Source organism: Triturus cristatus, chromosome 12 (genome assembly GCF_964204655.1).
Source record: "Triturus cristatus chromosome 12, aTriCri1.1, whole genome shotgun sequence".
Lineage (NCBI taxonomy): Eukaryota > Metazoa > Chordata > Amphibia > Caudata > Salamandridae > Triturus > Triturus cristatus.
In genome coordinates this window covers 7620667-7643274 of record NC_140595.1, presented here as the reverse complement: position 1 = coordinate 7643274, position 22608 = coordinate 7620667, and the positions used below count along the sequence as shown (strand labels likewise).

The 22608-nt window shown below is 44.1% G+C and overlaps 1 protein-coding gene across 4 annotated transcripts in view; it reads left to right on the top strand.

Moving 5' to 3' along the window:
- The window catches only part of ARHGAP45 (Rho GTPase activating protein 45), a 296938-nt gene that overhangs the window by 197339 nt on the left and 76991 nt on the right, over positions 1-22608 (top strand). For all 4 annotated transcript variants that reach the window (XM_085638862.1, XM_085638864.1, XM_085638863.1 and 1 more), the window contains one exon: positions 1276-1386. In XM_085638862.1, coding sequence (XP_085494988.1) covers positions 1276-1386 — 111 coding nt within the window. The remainder of the gene's footprint in view (positions 1-1275; positions 1387-22608) is intronic.

Genomic DNA, 22608 nt, shown 5'->3' with positions numbered 1-22608 from the left:
GAAAGCGGTCTGGTATCAAGGTTAGAGTTAAGCTTTAGATTAGGTGAGGGATAGATAGCGGCCTCGCATTAAAGTCAGAATCAGGCTTGATGTTAGGTGAGGGATCGATAGCGATCTAGTATTAAGGTTAGAGTTAGGCTTGAGGTTAGGTGAGGGACAGATAGCGGTCTAGTATTAAGGTTAGAGTCAGGCTTGAGGTTAGGTGAGGAATAGATAGCGGTCTAGTATTAAGGTTAGAGTTAGGCTTGAGGTTAGGCGAGGGATAGGTAGCGGTCTAGTATTATGGCTAGATTCAGGCTTGAGGTTAGGTGAGGGATAGAAAGCGGTCTGGTATCAAGGTTAGAGTTAAGCTTTAGATTAGGTGAGGGATAGATAGCGGCCTCGCATTAAAGTCAGAATCAGGCTTGATGTTAGGTGAGGGATCGATAGCGATCTAGTATTAAGGTTAGAGTTAGGCTTGAGGTTAGGTGAGGGACAGATAGCGGTCTAGTATTAAGGTTAGAGTCAGGCTTGAGGTTAGGCGAGGGATAGATAGCGGTCTAGTATTAAGGTTAGAGTTAGGCTTGAGGTTAGGCGAGGGATAGATAGCGGTCTAGTATTAAGGTTAGAGTTAGGCTTGAGGTTAGGCGAGGGATAGGTAGCGGTCTAGTATTATGGCTAGATTCAGGCTTGAGGTTAGGTGAGAGATAGAAAGCGGTCTGGTATCAAGGTTAGAGTTAAGCTTTAGATTAGGTGAGGGATAGATAGCGGCCTCGCATTAAAGTCAGAATCAGGCTTGATGTTAGGTGAGGGATCGATAGCGATCTAGTATTAAGGTTAGAGTTAGGCTTGCGGTTAGGTGAGGGACAGATAGCGGTCTAGTATTAAGGTTAGAATCAGGCTTGAGGTTAGGTGAGGGATAGATAGCGGTCTAGTATTAAAGTTAGAGTTAGGCTTGCGGTCAGGACTGGACCTAGGGGTGCTGCGAACGTAGGAGCACGGATAAGGGCTAAGTTATAGAGCCCAAGGGCTGCGATACAGCAGGGACCATCCTTAATGTGGGGTTAAGGATGTATTGTAAAATTTGGGTAAGGGGTAGTGGGACAAGTTTAAGGACAGTCCGTGACACATGAAGCCTTTGGTGACTATACCAACTTGTAGAGAAAGGATAGCCTCCCTCCATGTGCTGTCCCAGAGGCATGCATCTCCCTTCTAATGCTATGTTGTGAACGGACTACCATCAGTGTTAAAGCTCTGTCCTGTTAACTCCCTTCATCTTGTTCTTTTCCTGTTCAGACATACATGCCATTCCTTTCCATCTATTCCTTGGCCTTGGAGCAAGACGGCGAATATGGCTGTGGAGTCCTGCAAGCAGCCAACACATTACAGAACCAAACCTTCCTGCAGGTGAGCACTCGAACCCAGGACCCACTGGCATGTGTAATATCAGATCTTCCTACAGGTTTATCACCCAACCCAAGACCCATTGCTGCCCTCAACATCAAGCCTTCCTGCATGTTAACACCCAACCACAAACTCCTCTGATATCCTCAATATTCAACCCACATGCAGGGGAGCACCCAACATCTATCCAATACCCGCTATATCACACCTTTGTGCAGATGACCTAAGCCCGGGACCCTCTGATACCTGCAATATAAAATCTCCATGCATCTGAGCACCCAACCACAACATCCTCCCATACCTCCAATATCCAATCTTTGTGCAGGTGAGCACCCAACTGCAGTACCCTTCGACACACACGTGTAAAACAAACATTCCTGCAGGTGAGCACCCAACCCAAGGACCCTCTGATGTCCACAATATCACACCTTCTTCAGGTGAGACGCCCATCTCTTGTGATTGAGACTAGAACAGCTCTAGAATTAAACCTTACTCCTCGAGTGGCCTCTGATTAGTCTCCGTTGATCCAGGCAGGGTCTTGACGGTACCGCTCACTTCCCACTTGTTAGTTAGTGATCACTCTGACTGCGCCATAGAATGTTCAAGAAGCAAGCCTAAGGCAAGCCCGTCTGTGCTCGGATCGCGCACAGCGCCAGTCTACATGCTGCTTTTGGCCCCCATCTATCACCGATGTTAGTATATACCGTGAAAGAGCTTCTGGCTCTTAATACAAAAGGTAAGACCTCCGGGTGCCGATGCCTGTACTTCTATACCCTCCTAAAGATTGCGCATCCCTACTGTGGGGGCCCCATATCTACTGGGGATGTGGTAAATAATTTAATTACCGGGACTTAATTTGATACAGAAACATAATAAAAATAGCTCAGTAAATAAGAGGCAGAATCCGTGGTATTAGAGGTTCGGAATGGGCTTTATTCCAATGGACGATTCGAATCGGTTGCTCCAAGTTCCATCACCACGAAGATTCAGGAAGTGAAGTACATACATTATTGATAATTAATCACTTTTATACAATAGGCATTACAGTGAAGCAAATGCAAGAGGCGTAACAATTGATAGCAAAGATAACATTTCACATGCGTAGCTGAAGGAGGCGTAATTGGGAGTAACAAGGAAACGTCATTGGTTGTGATGTCACATATGGGTGGACCTATGAAATAATTTCGCAATGTCAGCAGAAATACTTGGCAGAGATGCGCGCACAGCAGCATGACGTGTGATTGACGTATAACTAGGGGGTGAAGGGGACTTGACATTTAGCTCTACATGTGGCGACAGAAGTCTGGAGGGTCAAGTCAACCTAATCCCAAATCATATCTAACATCCTATGTTTAAAGAACTACGTTATCCAAAGGAGAGGTCTCTTAGAGTAGAATCTTATTCTATACTGACTATACTGACTGTTAGTGCGTGTACAAGCGTCTAAGTGTCTACACTAGATGCGAGGGCAGAAGTCTTCCATAATAATCAGGCTATGAATTACTTGCATAAAGACGGAGAAGCCGGGCCTTTGCTCGGTAGCTGGAAGAATGTTTACTGAAACTACTAGACAGGAATGCATTGAGCAGGGAGCGGAGCAGATAATTTCGAAGGTGAAATACAGTTTCTTGGCAGGCAACAGGCTGATGTCAGGCTTCGTGAGCCGCGCAGGGAATGAGACAAAGTTCATGGTCACAGATGCAGGCTCAAACTGGAGCTTCAGAGGCAGAAAGCAAGAAAAGCTTGATGACAGAATCAGGGCCTACTTGCCTGGACTGTAAAATGGCATAAGTGAACCATATAAAGCCGGTGGCCTTTCATACTTAGGAATGGAATATCCGGCCTATTCATGGCGGATCTGAAAGAGGACATGTTGACGGTGGACGCACATATGTTTGCGTCTTCATAACTGGAACTGGAGGAAACATACATGTACTTGTGATTCATACATGAAACCGTTGGGGTCCAAGATAGGGGACATAACTGATCAGAAAAATCCATATTTCCACATTCCCTCCTTGTCCCCTACTTGCCCGTCAAGAGATATCAATCTTCATTAATCCATTGATCTGTTCATATAGCATCATTTGTTCTTCTTTTTTCTTCTGGGACGAACGAGATCTTGGTGGTGGAATACACGATGTGGCACACAGACCACAGATCGCTGGTCCACATTGTAGGCATAGACAGCAACTGAATAGTATGAGAAAGCCAATACCTAGGAAGGATAGGACCTTCCATCCAAAGGTAGATAATACACTCCAAAACCAACCGGACCAAGTCCAGGTGCCTGGATTCTGGTGTATCTGGCTTACAATCTTATGAAGGCGAGTTATGGCTTTATATACAGATGGCGAATTTTCTGGTATGAAAATGCAACAACTTGATCCGATGACCCTACAAGCTCCGCCCCTATCGGACAGGATGACGTCAAGGACAAGACGATTTTGAAGCACAACAATCCGCATAGCAGACTGTTCTTCTGTTAAATTGCCTAAGGCGGAAATAGTTTCATTCACTACTGCTTCAAGGGTTCTAGTTAATCTACGTATCAGCTTACTATTAGTAACGGTACCTATATAGGGAAAGAGACCTTTATTGAAATCTGTGTATTTTTCCCATGCTGTTTCAGTGTAATCGACAATTGGGAGATCTCTCCTTTCTCTATTGTGTACTAAATGAGTATTTCTGTGATAATCAGGAGGAGCTAGGAAAACAGGTGGCAAAAGAAATCCTATGTAACAAGTACCATCCCAATCTAGAGGTAGGCGTACATATGCCGTCTGACCACATATGAAATAGGAATGGCGGGAAGCTCTAAATATCGACTTGCCTTGATCACTGAATTCTATTACAGTGGTGCATCTACTATGGCCCATATGTATGGAACCATTCTTTCTTACACATAATTCACCTTTTACTGGAAATATTGACATAGCGGGCAAAATTGGAGTAGCTTTGGATTCGACATTTAGGATCATAAGATTAAGCGTAAAATTACCTAATCCATATACTTCATTTTCTAGATCAGTTCCTGTTCTCTTGGGAAGTCCCTCCTTGTTAGGGTAGCAGACTTTAAGTAAAACTAAGTTCAAATTTCCCCATACCCAGTTATCTTGATAAGCTGCAGAATTCGAATCTAGGGAATTAATTAAACTAAACCATGCTCCACAGGAGCCGTTGTGTGTGAACGGGTATGGAAAGAGAGGTAGAATTCCTTTATAATTCTGATAGGGAGGGAGTCGGCCACATATCCAACAATTTGTAGCATTGCTAACCTGATGGGAATGGTGTAACATACTAATGAACGTATTATTGCGCAGCGCAAATCTATAAGACAACTCATGCGGAGGTAATTCACTAAAGGAATGTTCAGCAGTAACATTATAAACATGTCTAGAAATAGGATAATATATGTGCAACAATATACTTGCAGTAATTATTAAAAGACTTAAGAAAAACAAAACTAATAACGTCACTGTGCAATGACTACGCAGTGATTTACAGTATGCATGTCGTTTCAACATTTTTCGGGTGTTTTCTCTATTCAGATCTAAGGGATACATGTCAGGGACAAATTCAACCGCTTCACCTTGGAGAGGACTTAAACAATCAAATTTCCCGACTGGTTAGATCTGAGTTTTAGTTTATATTGTTCGCGACTACTTGTTTCAACAAAAGGAAGTTTAGAGTCAATGGGTGAAGACACACGAGGTGTGGTGTTTACGTCCGATGGTAGTCCATGAAATTTCTTGATATGACTTGAATGTATCCAGCCTTTTCTGCCTTCAATCTTCACGGCTGTCCTTGTGGTGAGCAAGACCAGTTGCGGTGACTTCCACCTAGGATCCAGCTGAGTCTTTCGATCAAAGTTCCTCACGAGGACCAGATCCCCCGGAACTATGTCATGGGGTTTCACCTCAGTGTTGTCAGGAAAAGCTGCAGCTACCTGTGAACGACAAGATTGTAGTGCAGACATCAAGGAAGCCAAATAATCTGTCAGCATATTACAGTCAATATCAGTTATTTTACGTGGTATAGGCGTCCCCCACATATTTGGTGGTCTGCCAAAGATCACCTCATACGGGGATAGCCCTGTTCGAGAGTGTGCTACCATTCTCATGTAAAAGAGTGCAACTGGTAAGGCTACTACCCAGTCGACACCTTTCTCTCTGCATATTTTGGACAATCTGATTTTCAGGGTCTGATTATGTCTTTCTACGAGACCTGCTGCCTCGGGGTGTCGGACACAGTGGAATTTCCACTGATAGCCTAACAAAAGTGAAACGTGTTTCATTAGTTCGGATGAGAACGGCTGGCCGTTATCTGAGTAGACAGCACGTGGTAAACCGTATCGTGGGAAGAATTCTCGAACTAACTGTTTGGCAGTAGTCGGGGCAGTGTAATCTGAAACCGGGTATGCCTCTGTCCAACGGGAAAGAGCACAGACAACTACGAGAACATATTTGAATCCTCGACATCGTTCCATCTGGATATAATCCATCTGGAGGACTTCAAAAGGGTGATCAGGAGACTGAAATCCACCCTGTTCTACGGGAACGCTTTTTCCTGGGTTAAACTGACAACAGATCATACAGGTACGAACTTTTTGCTTGGCTGCTGCTCGTAAATGTTTATTGAACCAAATGTGTTGGATGCTGTCTAGCATAGCTTTTTCTCCTAGATGCGCTGGACTATGTATAGTGTTAATAATAACTTGGACCATTGAATCAGGAAGGAACCACACAGATTTTTCCTTCGTCATCCATCCTTGGTCCGTTTGAATCCCTCCTAATTCAGTCCATTTCTTTATTTCGTCTGGTGTAGCATGCGTCTGTATGTCAATTACGTCAAGAGCGGGATCTTTAATCGTCATACAATGTGTTGGCGTCGGGACTATTGTCTTTGTCATGTCGGATGTTTGAGTTTGAGCAGTCTGTTTAGCTGTTCTGTCAGCTAGATCATTGCCTTGAGAAATGATATCAATAACTTTCGTATCAGCTTTACATTTCATAATTGATATTGCAGTGGGTAGATGTATTGCATCTAATAAGGCATGAATGAGGGGTCCGTGCTGAATGTGGGCACCGTGAGAAGTTAAATAACCTCTCTCTCGCCACAGCACGCCGAAGTCATGTACAACTCCGAATGCATAACGTGAATCAGTGTATATGTTGACTTTTTTATTTGTGCCTTGAATACAGGCTTGTGTCAGAGCGATGAGCTCTGCGGCTTGAGCTGACAAGGTATTTATGCAATTTGTTTCGATGACTTCAGTGTCTGTTGTGACTGCGTAAGCGGCCACTAACTCTCCTGTACTTGTTCTCATACATGAACCATCTACATACAACGTCAGGTCTGGGTCTGACAATGGGACATCTGTCAAGTCTTGTCTGGGTTTCGTCGTGATTGTAATAACGTCAATACAGTCATGAGCTAGTGGGTCTGTTCCGATTACGGGTAAAAGTGTGGCAGGATTCAATGTGTTACAACGTCTGATTTCTATATGTGGCTGAAACAATGTTAATTCATACCCTGTAAGTCGCGCTATAGTCAGGTGCTGTGTTTGCGTTCTGTTCACAAGAACTTCTACTGCATGTGGTACTTGAACTGTCAATGGATGTCCTAACACTATGGCATCGCTTTGTCTTATTGCTAAAGCTGTTGCTGCCACCGATTTCAGGCATGCAGGCAAAGCCTGAGCTACGGGATCTAATGTACTAGAAAAATAAGCACATGGTTTGTGGGATCCTGCCTGTTCCTGTGCGAGTACTGACAAGGCAGTACCTTCGCGTTCTGTAACAAAGAGTGTAAACTGTTTATTGTAACATGGTGTTGCTAAAACCGGTGCTTGACATAAAGCTTTCTTTAGGCTTTCAAAAGCTTGTGTATGTTCCTGGGTCCAAGGGAGAACAGTCGATGTGGCTGCCTCCTGTGTTGTCAACTGAATGAGTGGTTTTGCTAGAAATGCATACTGAGGGATCCACTGCCTACAATATGAAGTGAGGCCTATGAAAGCCCGCACCTCGTTTTGTGTCTTGGGTATTGGCATGTTAGCTATTAACTGAATGCGGTCGGGTGTAAGCTGCCTTCCCTCCTTGGACAGCGAGTGTCCAAGATAAACAACTCGCTGGACACAGAATTGCAGCTTAGAAGGGGACACCTTGTGCCCCTTTTCGGCTAGAAATTGTAAAACTGTCAGTGATGCTTTCTCACATTCAGGTTCGCTTCTAGCGGTGATCAGCAGATCATCGACATATTGAAGCAGGGCAGTGTTGACTGGCATGTGGATACTGTCGAGTTCTCGTTTCAGTGCTTGGCTATAGATGCTGGGGCTTTCTGTAAATCCTTGAGGTGCGCGTGAGAATTTAAAGCTACGTCCATTTAAACTAAATCGGAACAAGTATTGGCTTTCCGGATCTATAGGGACGCTGAAAAAGGCATTCTTGAGATCAATTACAGTAAAGAATGTTGCTTCAGAATCAATAGCTGTCAGTAATGACGAGATATCTGGGACCACAGGGAATTGTGGCACAATGCATTTGTTCAATTCGCGCAGATCAATAACCAATCGATATACTGGCGGGGCCTTTGGATCTGTTCGTTTAAGAATCGGAATTATCGGTGAATTACATACATTGGAGTCTGTTTCCACAACCACTCCTTGGGCAATGAGCTCGTCAATGATTTGTAGTAAAGCCACTACAGCATCTGGTGGTAACTTGTATTGTCGCATTCGTGGTAGTACCACTCCTGCCTTTAGTGTAACTCGATATGGTGTAATATTCATGCAACCAACATCAGTAGGGCCTTGTGCCCATAGATGTGTAGGTAAAGTCTGCAGTCGGGGATCCATGTCTCGAGACACATAGTGACCTTTGAAATCACGTAGAAACAATCTTACTCCTTCCGGAGAACAACATATTATAGCTCCTAGAGCTTTCAGTGTTTTTATACCTAACAAGTTTTCTGGACATGATTTAGTAAGCAATAAATCTGTAGTTCTGGTCAAGGGTCCTATCGTAAGTGGAAGAGGCTGTGATACTTCATTAACAATAGGTTTTCCTGAAAAACCAAGGGAAATATTCTGTGAGCCTGAGAGGGGTGCCCCTGGAACTTCACTACGTTTTATAGTTGTTCGACTTGCCCCTGTATCGAGTAAAAATGTTCTATCTTGGCCTAATAATTCACTATGTACATAAGGTCCTTCTTGGTCTACCGGGACCTCGATAAGGGGTAAGTCAACTTCCCTCTCTAGGCTTGTTCATGCGTATCGTTGATAATCAGGATAGTCGTACTGTGCGGTCTGGTACAGCTGTCGTGTCGTGGTTTGTGTGGCAGCAACCGGCAGCGCTGGTGCAGCTGGCACAAACTGTATAGACTGTTGTGGAGCTGGCATGGACTGTGCATGCTGCGGGGCTCCTTGTTCATTCTGATCCTGTCTAAGTGGCCGTGGTCTTTCTTTTGTAATACCTGTGGCGATATTACGCTTCAGGACTGGGCAATCGTGTATATAATGACCTGGTTGTTTACAATAGTTGCATGTCCCTTTTACAGGTCCTGCTGAATCACCGGAATGTGTCGTACCCTTTTTATGTCCTTCAGCTGGAACTGTCTGGGAGACTAGCATTTTCATTTTCGTGTCTTTCATGCGTCTTTGTTCATGATCTTGTTCCTCTCTAATTCTATTGTGATGATACTGTAACATTTGTAACATTTGTGATGGGGTGTTACCTTGCCAGGTACTCTCGAATTTTAATACTCTATTCTTCACTTGGGGCAAGGAATTTTCAACTAATTTTGTCACAAACAGATGTGGGTATGATTCGCTACTTGCTTTTATGCCACTATTTATACCAAAACATTTTTCAAATCGTGCATAGAAATCACTAGTGTCTTCATCTTGCTTTTGTTTACAGGCTGAAATTGCACCCCAGTCTTCCTTTTTCGTAGTTAATAAACGTGGCAGTACCTGTACTAGTAAACCTGGTAGTGCTTTAGTTTTGTCCCCAAGCCCCGAACCTGGACCTCGGGCCTTTTCTTCATTTTCTAATGCTGTCCAGTCTATCTTTTGGTCTCCCACCTCCCACTCTTTTTCCTTGAGTTTTTCATAAATGCCAGCAGGCATCAATACCTTTAATATTGTCATAATGTCGGGATAGGTATACTCTCCCATGAGTAACATGTCTTTAATTTCTCGGTGGAAACCCGCTGGGTCTTTGTCATGACTGGGTACCACTTTCTTCATCTCTAACAATTCTATTTTCGATATGGGCGTATATACAAATACACGTTTAAACTCATTGTCCTCGCCCTTTATTGGGTGTACTTCTCGTAAGGGATTCTGTCTGTCCATGTAATACATCGGTCTTTCCTTGATGGGCAGTGAGACATGTTCTGGACATACAAAAAGAATGTACTGCTTTCTTGATTCTAGTATTTCTTTAATTAGCTTAGTACCTGAACCTCTCCATCTATTCGTGAGTAATTCAGTCAATATATCAGGTAAGGGACCAGGATCTGAATGTTGGCTTTTATATAGTATAAGAAGTTGTTGAATCATATAAATCCCAGCTAAACGCTGTTCATCTGGGGTGAGATTCAAAAATGTGTGTGCTACGGTATCATCATCATACTTTCCGGGACTGTCAACCCAATGAACGGCTGACCTGGCTAATTCTTGTTCATCCATAGAATCGAGAAAATGATAACCCCTTCGTTCCCGCAGTAATTTGTCAGCGGCTTGGAACGAATGCTCGGGGGACCTTATATTTATTATAGGTGTTTGGAAATTCCTGTTATTATCTGGACATATCGGACGTATCGGGTCAGTAAAACATCTAGTACTATTACAAGATCTTCCTCTACCTACATAGGCTATGGTTTCTGACTGTCCTGTGGGCAGTCCTGATCCTTCCTCCTCGCTTTGTTCGAACTGGTCTACCGCTAATCTCTCTTCGTGTAGGCGTTCTATTTCTTTACGGATCTTTCGGCACATGGCTATTATACAGTTTTGCTTATCATGTCTCCCTTCTGATATATTCTGGCTCCATCTGGTAAGAGTTTGCATTGCTTCCGGGTCTACCCCCGGTCGGTCTTGATTTCTGATCACACAATTTATAAGGAAACGTAACAGTTCCCCTTGTATCTCCACTTTCTGGTATTCCATAGCTCTGTTAATACATTCAGAATCTCGCCCTGTTTGGACAAAATGGTATATATTATCTAGATGCATAGTCATTCCTGGTAACTTCCCTAAATACACCGCGGCTCGTCGGATACGTAATGATGCCATGATCATTTCGTCCTCTTTGCCGGGCACAGGGTCATATCTACAATCTATAAGAAGTTCCTTAAGCGTACGGGCATTTATGAGTTTGGGGGTACGTGGATGTGCTGATTCTTGAAAGGTAAGTTTATTTATTCTGGGTGGCGTAGAAAAAATATTGGTAGCACCTCCGGTAGCCCCGTCTGGGGTATCGGGCGTGAAAGGATTCGTTGAACGCGATACAGCAACTATAGGTGTGGACACAGCTATAGAAGTAGCTGTAGGAACAGATGTAGAAACAGATGTGCTTGCCGGAACTTGTGTCAGGATTTGTTGTTGTAGAGATACAGATACAGGATCTTGGCGTTGAACCTCCCCGGCCGACGGTCTATGTGGGGCGGGGTTAGCATACTCGGGAGCTGCGTCATCTAAATATGAGGAAAGAAAAACATCTTCTGCGGTTCTAGGATGCCCCTTAGGATGTACTTTTATTGGAAATAATGGGGGTGGCAAGTCTTTTGGTATCCCCGGAGTAGCCTTAGGTAATCCCTCGGCCAGAAGGGGATACATACCCTTCATAAGGGCATTTCTTTGTCTGTCTACTTGTTCTGATTTCACTCGTGTACCTTCTTCAATTAATAGATTTTCTCGGACTTTATTTGAATTTTCCTTAATTTTCTCTTCCTGTCTGAGTGCTTTTTCTGTACGTCTATGAGATTCTTTACGCCATAACTCAACGGCGTCTTTCTGTGACTGTCTGACTTTCCTTTTCCATAACTCTTCCTCTACTTTCATGATGCACTCTGCATCCCAGGTCCCAGCTGCGGGCCACCTCTGACTTTCTGGTAATTCCTTGGTGTAGTCTACCCATAAATCAAGAAATAATATAGCGTCTAAGCCGTGTTTATGATACATGAAGTACCCTGGAGTGTCCCTAGGAGGAATAGGAACAGCTTCTTCGAGTACCCCTTTTCTAGTTGTGATCTGTCTTAATTTCGAAAAGAGCGGCATATTGAGAACTGATCTGATACCTGATCTTGAACAAACTTAATACAATAAACACGATAATGAACAGTCATTCATACCACAATATGCAGAACGTATTAACACATTTAACATTTAACATTTAAATGAGCAAACAATGATGATGACGATCTAAGGAAAACTTAATCACTAAACATAATACTCGGCATTATCTGGATTATTCTGAATTTATATACTTGATATACTAGATATACTGCTAAACAGTACAGATACACTGCTGAAACAGTGCAGACCGGATTTGTGTACCCAAACCCGTCTTGACCGGCACAACCTATGTGCACGTCAGAACGCCTCCCCAGTAATGGTACTCACCGGGTAGCTCGGAACGGAAGGCCTCGGAACGGAACTGAACTGAACTGGACCGGACTGGACTCGACTCGAAAACTTCGGACACTTCTGAGCTTCGGGAACCTGGTGGGCCTCTGTATACCTCGGATCTTGCTCTCTCAGCTAGGCTCTGGTCGGGATACTTCGCACTTCTCACCGCCTCGTCTGGGTGTTGATCGCAGCCTCAGTCGCCCCCGCTTGACCGGAGGGAGATACAGGAAATCCTGCTGGTACGCGTTGTTGTCCGTCCAGCTGTGGCAGGAGACCGGGCCTGCAACGCACCGCCGGCGCGTGAGATGAGAAAGTGTCCCTGTTCGGGCGCCATTCATGTGGTAAATAATTTAATTACCGGGACTTAATTTGATACAGAAACATAATAAAAATAGCTCAGTAAATAAGAGGCAGAATCCGTGGTATTAGAGGTTCGGAATGGGCTTTATTCCAATGGACGATTCGAATCGGTTGCTCCAAGTTCCATCACCACGAAGGTTCAGGAAGTGAAGTACATACATTATTGATAATTAATCACTTTTATACAATAGGCATTACAGTGAAGCAAATGCAAGAGGCGTAACAATTGATAGCAAAGATAACATTTCACATGCGTAGCTGAAGGAGGCGTAATTGGGAGTAACAAGGAAACGTCATTGGTTGTGATGTCACATATGGGTGGACCTATGAAATAATTTCGCAATGTCAGCAGAAATACTTGGCAGAGATGCGCGCACAGCAGCATGACGTGTGATTGACGTATAACTAGGGGGTGAAGGGGACTTGACATTTAGCTCTACATGTGGCGACAGAAGTCTGGAGGGTCAAGTCAACCTAATCCCAAATCATATCTAACATCCTATGTTTAAAGAACTACGTTATCCAAAGGAGAGGTCTCTTAGAGTAGAATCTTATTCTATACTGACTATACTGACTGTTAGTGCGTGTACAAGCGTCTAAGTGTCTACACTAGATGCGAGGGCAGAAGTCTTCCATAATAATCAGGCTATGAATTACTTGCATAAAGACGGAGAAGCCGGGCCTTTGCTCGGTAGCTGGAAGAATGTTTACTGAAACTACTAGACAGGAATGCATTGAGCAGGGAGCGGAGCAGATAATTTCGAAGGTGAAATACAGTTTCTTGGCAGGCAACAGGCTGATGTCAGGCTTCGTGAGCCGCGCAGGGAATGAGACAAAGTTCATGGTCACAGATGCAGGCTCAAACTGGAGCTTCAGAGGCAGAAAGCAAGAAAAGCTTGATGACAGAATCAGGGCCTACTTGCCTGGACTGTAAAATGGCATAATTTTCATACTTAGGAATGGAATATCCGGCCTATTCATGGCGGATCTGAAAGAGGACATGTTGACGGTGGACGCACATATGTTTGCGTCTTCATAACTGGAACTGGAGGAAACATACATGTACTTGTGATTCATACATGAAACCGTTGGGGTCCAAGATAGGGGACATAACTGATCAGAAAAATCCATATTTCCACAGGGAAGCGTTGGCTAAGAGCGAACTAACAGGAACAATCCAATCAATCCCACTCAAACACATGTTAATTCCAACTGCAACATTAGCGGTGCCTCCTAAATGCGAGGTCGCTGGTAAAACACCAGCTCCAATTTTCAGAATTCATGAATAGCCATCAGCCAGACATAGTTTGGGTCACTGAAACTTGGGCAGATCAAGCTTTTGGCCCCGATTTAGCGGCAGCAACCCCGCCAGACTATATTATACATCAAGGGGACAGACCACTGAAACGTGGCGGAGGTATAGCCAGGATCCACAGGGACACCAAGTCGGTCATCACTGAACAAGCGTCACTCCCAGAATGTGAGGCACTCCAAAACACAACCCTTCAGAGGAATATTAATCTAGCGCCCTCCTGGCCCCAGGAATACCTTTATACAGACTATAGGGGCACTCTTAGAGGAAGGCTCATGCACAAACACGTCACAGTCCTTAGGGACTTCAACTTTCATTTAGAGTACAATGTGGGCAAAGACACAATGGCCCTTACCGAGACTCAAGGCGGCGTTGGCCTTTCCCAAATAGACTGTGAGCCACACACTCAGCTGGACATACCCTTGATGTGCTCTTTACTAACAACCCTCAAGTGAAAATAAATGACTCCCTGCAGTTAGCTTGGACTGACCATTATGCAGTAATGTTTGACATAGTAATATCTAAGGGTGCCCCTGAAAAGCCCCGCTACTGCACCTTTAAAAATCGGCCTTGGGATAAAGTACAGGCAGGCTTACTTGAACAAACATGAGCTTACTCTGTCTACATCTGTTGAAAATCTGGAAGGTGCCACCCTGAAATATAATGAATGGGTAAACTCGGCGAGATCTATATCGCTCACGCTCAGAGTCTCGCACTCTGGGAGAGGTAAACCTTCAGCCCCCTGGTTTACCAAACACCTTAGATTACAGAGCAAGTCTGTAGGAGACAAGAGTGGATTTGGAGGAAAAAAATACATCTTAGAAGAAAAAGCTAAATACACATGGAGAACTATAAAGTGCTCCTTCTTAAGGAAAAAAACGTGGTATTTCCGCATAAAATCGATTCAGCAAAAGATTCCTCCAAAGACCTTTTTCAGGTGGTGTCCAAACTGTCCTCACTCCCTAGGGTCAACAGTACCAAGAGCAGCCTAGCGTTCGGCAACACACTTGCCATCTTTTTTCTAGATAAAGTGGTACAAATCTTTATCAAATTACATCAAAATTCTACTACCAGACAGGCTGGCTTAGTCCAAACAGCACTGAGCCAGGGGCATTCAAATTTTACTGAATTCGCCCTCTTTCAGTTAACCGAGTAACATCATTAATACAAGCCACCAAAGGAGGCTCGCCATGTATCCACGTCCCCCGTCAATCATCAAACAACGGTGGAAACCGTGGCCACCTACCTGACAAGCATTTTCAACTCTATGTTCGAGTCAGGAAACTTTCCTACTCTCTAGAAGGAAGCATCCATTCTCCCGCCATAAAAAAGGCCAATTTGAGCCCAAAGGTCCAAATAATTACTGGCCTATTTCTTGCCCGCCCACTGCCAGCGAAGGTTGTAGAAAAGGCCACGAATCCGCAACTGGCACTGTTCTTACAATCAACTGCTAGACACGACCCATATCTGATTTAGGAGCGGTCATAGTACCCAAAGATCTCACCTTAAGACAACCGCAGAGGTGAGAATGATTCTCGATGGAGGCAGCAGTGCGGCACTTGTACTCCTCGATTTATCGGCAGCCTTTGATACGGTCCTTCAAAAGATCGTGGTCGCCCGTCTCCGGGCTGTTTGTGTCGAGGGGGTCGGCTCTTGCTCTTTTAAAATCCTTTCTCTCAGAGAGAAAGCAACCAGTCGCACTGGATGAATTCTTGTGGATCCTTTTTTAGTGCCTTGTGGGGTGCTGCAGAGATCCTCACTCAGTCCCACTTTGTTTCATGTGTACGTGAAGCCTCTGGCAGCCTTGATGACTTAACTTGGGGTTTTATCTCACGTCTTACGCAGATGTCAATCAAGTGATCATAGCTAGGTCATCTTCTGACAACAGCAAAGATTTGATCTTTCACAACTGTACAGCGACTATTATTGCTTGAAGTTGAATTCCGGTAAAACAGAGGTTATCCTCCTTGGGAATTATACCTCGCGATGACTCTCTTCATGGTGGCCAGAGGAACTGGCAAGCTTGCCCACCCCAGTGAGTAAGTTAACGATTTGGGAGTGGTAATGGCTCACAAACTTACATTTGGCCAGCTGGCGAATGCAGCCGCCTCTTCCGCTTTCTTCATCCTGAGGATGCTAAAAAAGATCCTACCTTTCATCCCGCTGGATACCCAAAAGACGGTGGTGACTGCATTAGTACTATCAAAGATAGACCCACACGATGGCTTGTACCTAAATATGCAACTTCAACATCTTAACAAGCGACAAGTCCTGCAGAATGCAGCAGCCAGATTACTGGCTGGCATTCCCAAATACAAATCTGCTTCTCAAGCCATCAGAAAGTTACATTGGCTCCCTGTCAGGCATCGAATAAGGGTTAAGACCCAATGACTTGCATATAAGGCTCTTCATGGTGGAGGTCTGGATTTTCTGAAACAAGCCTTCAATTGGTATATCCCAGGGAGAAACCCGAGCTCCTCAAGTGCCATGAAACTTGTGTTTCCCAGGGTAAAACAGACCACTGGGGAGGAAGAAGATTTGTGATCTTCACTTCAAAAGAATGGAACCAACTTCCGATTCACATTAGAACCAGGTCTAACCTGCTATCCTTTAGGAAGGAATTCCAAGCATTGGCACAGTCAATAGGTCTCACCTTTGGGACCTTATAACTGTTTAGCCAGAGCTGGTGGCTTTGCCAGAATCTTTAAGCGATGTTGTAGGGCAGCGTGGCTGCTGTGCAGCAAGTTGAAAAATTATAAAGTTTAAAAATGCACTAACCCCCCCTCCCACACATTAATAGTAGTTTTGGTGTGATATTTATTTAAACCTTTTAACGTTTTTCCAAACAACAAAATATATTAAGCTTAGAAAAACAAACAGATAAGGCCTACAAAGTGACCCTAAACAGGATTTAACACACGATTTGTAACGGAAACAGACGCCCTAAGGCAAAAGCATGTATTTTACAAAAGAAAGTAAAACGAGAGCTAGAGCTACAGGTAATGCAAATGTCTTTTACCTATATGTTATTGTGTGGAGTGGATATATGTGGTGCGTAGTGGAATTATGTGGTTTGGATTGGAATTGTTAGTTGTGGCATTGTATGGCGTGGAGGTGTGTGGTGTGGAGTTGTGGTAAATAATTTAATTACCGGGACTTAATTTGATACAGAAACATAATAAAAATAGCTCAGTAAATAAGAGGCAAAATCCGTGGTATTAGAGGTTCGGAATGGGCTTTATTCCAATGGACGATTCGAATCGGTGACTCCAAGTTCCATCACCACGGAGGTTCAGGAAGTGAAGTACATACTTTATTGATAAGTAATCACTTTTATACAATAGGCATTACAGTGAAGCAAATGCAAGAGGCGTAACAATTGATAGTGTAGATAAAACATACATACGTAGCAAAAGTGGGCGTAACTGGGTGTAACTAAAGAACGTCATCAGGTGTGATGTCATAATAGGGTGGTTCCATGAAAGAATTTCGCAATGTCAGCAGAAATACTTGGCAGAAATGCGCGCGCAGCAGCATGACGTGTAATTGACGTGCAACTAGGGGGTGAAGGGGACTTGACATTTAGCTCTACATGTGGCGACAGAAGTCTGGAGGGTCAAGTCAACCTAATCCCAAATCATATCTAACATCCTATGTTTAAAGAACTATGTTATCCAAAAGAGAGGTCTCTTAGAGTAGAATCTTATTCTATACTGACTATACTGACTGTTAGTGCGTGTACAAGCGTCTAAGTGTCTACACTAGATGCGAGGGCAGAAGTCTTCCATAATAATAGGGCTATGAATTACTTGCATAAAGACAGAGAAACCGGGCCTTTGCTCGGTAGCTGGAAGAATGTTTACTTAAACTACTAGACAGGAATGCATTGGGCAGGGAGCGGAGCAGATAATTTCGAAGGTGAAATACAGTTTTTGGCAGGCAACAGGCTGATGTCAGGCATCGTGAGCCGCGCAGGGAATGAGACAAAGTTCATGGTCACAGATGCAGGCTCAGACTGGAGCTTTCAGAGACAGAAGGCAAGAAAAGCTTGATGACAGAATCAGGGCCTACTTGCCTGGTCTGTAAAATGGCATAAGTGAACCATATAAAGCCGGTGGCCTTTCATACTTAGGAATGGAATATCCGGCCTATTCATGGCGGATCTGAAAGAGGACATGTTGACGGTGGACGCACATGTGTTTGCGTCTTCGTGACTGGAACTGGAGGGAACATACATGTACTTGTGATTCATACATGAAACCGTTGGGGTCCAAGATAGGGGACATAACTGATCGGAAAAATCCATATTTCCACATTCCCTCCTTGTCCCCTACTTGCCCGTTAAGAGATATCAATCTTCATCAATCCGTTGATCTGTTCATATAGCATCATTTGTTCTCCTTTTTTCTTCTGGGATGAATGAAATCTTGGTGGTGGAATACACGATGTGGCACACAGACCTCAGATCGCTGGTCCACATTGTAGACATAGACAGCAACTGAATAGTATGAGAAGGCCAATACCTAGGAAGGATAGGACCTTCCATCCAAAGGTAGATAATACACTCCAAAACCAACCGGACCAAGTCCAGGTGCCTGGATTCTGGTGTATCTGGCTTACAATCTTATGAAGGCGAGTTATGGCTTTATATACAGATGGCGAATTTTCTGGTATGAAAATGCAACAACTTGATCCGATGACCCTACAAGCTCCGCCCCTATCGGCCAGGATGACGTCAAGGACAAGACGATTTTGAAGCACAACAATCCGCATAGCAGACTGCTCTTCTGTTAAATTGCCTAAGGCGGAAATAGTTTCGTTCACTACTGCTTCAAGGGTTCTAGTTAATCTACGTATCAGCTTACTATTAGTAACGGTACCTATATAGGGAAAGAGACCTTTATTGAAATCTGTGTATTTTTCCCATGCTGTTTCAGTGTAATCGACTATTGGGAGATCTCTCCTTTCTCTATTGTGTACTAAATGAGTATTTCTGTGATAATCAGGAGGAGCTAGGAAAACTGGTGGCAAAAGGAATCCAATGTAGCAGGTACCATCCCAATCTAGAGGCAAACGTACATATGCCGTCTGACCACATATGAAATAGGAATGGCGGGAAGCTCTAAATGTAGACTTGCCTTGATCACTAAATTCTATTACAGTGGTGCATCTACTATGGCCCATATGTATGGAACCATTCTTTCTTACACATAATTCACCTTTTACTGGAAATATTGACATAGCGGGCAAAATTGGAGTAGCTTCGGATTCGACATTTAGGATCATAAGATTAAGCGTAAAATTACCTAATCCATACACTTCATTTTCTAGATCAGTTCCTGTTCTCTTGGGGAGTCCCTCCTTGTTAGGGTAGCAGACTTTAAGTAAAACTAAGTTCAAATTTCCCCATACCCAGTTGTCTTGATAAACTGCAGAATTCGAATCTAGGGAATTAATTAAACTAAACCATGCTCCACAGGAGCCGTTGTGTGTGAACGGGTATGGAAAGAGAGGTAGAATTCCTTTATAATTCTGATAGGGAGGGAGTCGACCACATATCCAACAATTTGTAGCATTGCTAACCTGATGGGAATGATGTAACATACTAATAAACGTGTTATTGCGCAGCGCAAATCTATAAGACAACTCATGCGGAGGTAATTCACTAAAAGAATGTTCAGCAGTAACATTATAAACATGTCTAGAAATAGGATAATATATGTGCAACAATATACTTGCAGTAATTATTAAAAGACTTAAGAAAAACAAAATTAATAACGTCACTGTGCAATGACTACGCAGTGATTTACAGTACGCATGTCGTTTCAACATTTTTCGGGTTTTTTCTCTATTCAGGTCTAAGGGATACATGTCAGAGACAAATTCAACCGCTTCACCTTGGAGAGGACTTAAACAATCAAATTGCCTGACTGGTTAGACCTGAGTTTTAGTTTGTATAGTTCGTGATTACTCGGTTCAACCAAAGGAAGCTTTGAGTCAATGGGTGAAGACACACGAGGTGTGGTATTTACATCCGATGGTAGTCCATGAAATTTCTTGATATGACTTGAATGTACCCAGCCTTTTCTGCCTTCGATCTTCACGGCTGTCCTTGTGGTAAGCAAGACCAGTTGCGGCGACTTCCACCTAGGATCCAGCTGAGTCTTCCGATCAAAGTTCCTCACTAAGACCAGGTCCCCCGGAACTACGTCATGGGGTTTCACCTCAGTGTTGTCAGGAAAGGCTGCAGCTACCTGTGAACGACAAGATTGTAGTGCAGACATCAAGGAAGCCAAGTAATCTGTCAGCATATTACAGTCAATATCAGTTATTTTGCGTGGTATAGGCGTCCCCCACATATTTGGTGGTCTGCCAAAGATCACCTCATACGGGGATAGCCCTGTTCGAGAGTGTGCTACCATTCTCATGTAAAAGAGTGCAACTGGTAATGCTACTACCCAGTCGACACCTTTCTCTCTGCATATTTTGGACAATCTAATTTTCAGGGTCTGATTATGTCTTTCCACGAGACCTGCTGCCTCGGGGTGTCGGACACAGTGGAATTTCCACTGATAGCCTAACAAAAGTGAAACGTGTTTCATTAATTCGGATGAAAACGGCTGGCCGTTATCTGAGTAGACAACACGTGGTAAACCGTATCGTGGGAAGAATTCTCGAACCAACTGTTTGGCAGTAGTCGGGGCAGTGTAATCTGAAACCGGGTATGCCTCTGTCCAACGGGAAAGAGCACAGACAACTACGAGAACATATTTGAATCCTCGACATCGTTCCATCTGGATATAATCCATCTGGAGGACTTCAAAAGGGTGATCAGGAGGCTGAAATCCACCCTGTTCTACGGGAATGCTTTTTCCTGGGTTGAACTGACAACAGATCATACAGGTACGAACTTTTTGTTTGGCTGCTGCTCGTAAATGTTTGTTGAACCAAATGTGTTGAATGCTATCTAGCATAGCTTTTTCTCCTAGATGCGCTGGACTATGTATAGTGTTAATAATGACTTGGACCATTGAATCAGGAAGGAACCACACAGATTTTTCCTTCGTCATCCATCCTTGATCCGTTTGAATCCCTCCTAACTCATCCATTTCCTTATTTCGTCTGGTGTAGCATGTGTCTGTATGTCAATTACGTCAAGAGTGGGATCTTTAACAGTCATACAATGTGTTGGCGTCGGGACTATTGTCTTTGTCATGTCGGATGTTTGAGTTTGAGCAGTCTGTTTAGCTGTTCTGTCAGCTAGATCATTGCCTTGAGAAATGATATCAGTAACTTTCGTATGAGCTTTACATTTCATAATTGATATTGCAGTGGGTAGATGTATTGCATCTAATAAGGCATGAATGAGGGGTCCGTGCTGAATGTGGGCACCGTGAGAAGTTAAATAACCTCTCTCTCGCCACAGCACGCCGAAGTCATGTACAACTCCGAATGCATAACGTGAATCAGTGTATATGTTGACTTTTTTATTTGTGGCTTGAATACAGGCTCGTGTCAGAGCGATGAGCTCTGCGGCTTGAGCTGACAAGGTATTTATGCAATTTGTTTCGATGACTTCAGTGTCTGTTGTGACTGCGTAAGCGGCCACTAACTCTCCTGTACTTGTTCTCATACATGAACCATCTACATACAACGTCAGGTCTGGGTCTGACAATGGGACATCTGTCAAGTCTTGTCTGGGTTTCGTCGTGATTGTAATAACTTCAATACAATCATGAGCTAGTGGGTCTATTCCGATTACAGGTAAAAGTGTGGCAGGATTCAATGTGTTACAACGTCTGATTTCTATATGTGGCTGAAACAATGTTAATTCATACCCTGTAAGTCGCGCTATAGTCAAGTGTTGTGTTTGCGTTCGATTCACAAGAACCTCTACTGCATGTGGTACTTGAACTGTCAATGGATGTCCTAACACTATGGCATCGCTTTGTCTGATTGCTAAAGCTGTTGCTGCCACTGATTTTAGGCATGCAGGCAAAGCCTGAGCTACGGGATCTAATGTACTAGAAAAATAAGCACATGGTTTGTGTGATCCTGCTTGTTCCTGTGTGAGTACTGACAAGGCAGTACCTTCGCGTTCTGTAACAAAGTGTAACGCCCTGAACGTCTCAGGATCGTTTAACAGACACGACAATGAGGACGCAACCACTTGTGAAGGGTTAGTTCTTTTAATGAAGGCAAATAAAATACAAAGAACAAACAAAAGTTATAGTCACTGGAATCCTCCAGGCTAAGTACGTTACCAGCCCACAGCACGGATGGTCCTAACCGTCCTCTGCATATACGCCGATCCCGGCGTATGCCAACAGAGGGCAGAAATGAAATGGCCGACAATGCCAATCGGTAGGCTGTGAGGGGCACGAAGAGTGTTGGGGAGAATCGAGGAGTCAGGGAAACACCCAGCCGGGGTCTCTACCTGAAGGGAGCAGCCGCTCAACCTCTTCCTCAGACTGCACCGGGACGCGGAGTCACCTCCTGGTGATGCGTCACCGATACCCCAATCACAAGCAAGAAGACTGAACCGAGAGCAGCCGCTCGATCGATCCTGTGGACTTCCGAGTCTGTAACGCGGCAAACACCTCCTGGTGTGCGTTACAGCTGGCAGTCCCTGTGTCTCTGGTCGGGCTGGGAGTTACGACTCCAACCAGCAAAAGCGCCACTGCGCTTGGACTCAGCCGAGTCAAAAAGCGAAGCTCAATGTTTGACCGGTAGAGCTTCCGGGTCCTTCACAGGTGACGATGGGGCAAGACACGGCCCAGGGAGTAACGACTCGACCTACCTCCGTTCTTGCCTTACTGGAGCACCACTCTGGAACACTGCTCTTCACGAAGCAGGTACGTCGGTGTAAACACAATATCCGACAGCCTTGTACCTCCCGGTTCCTCCCTTTATAGGGCGTGTT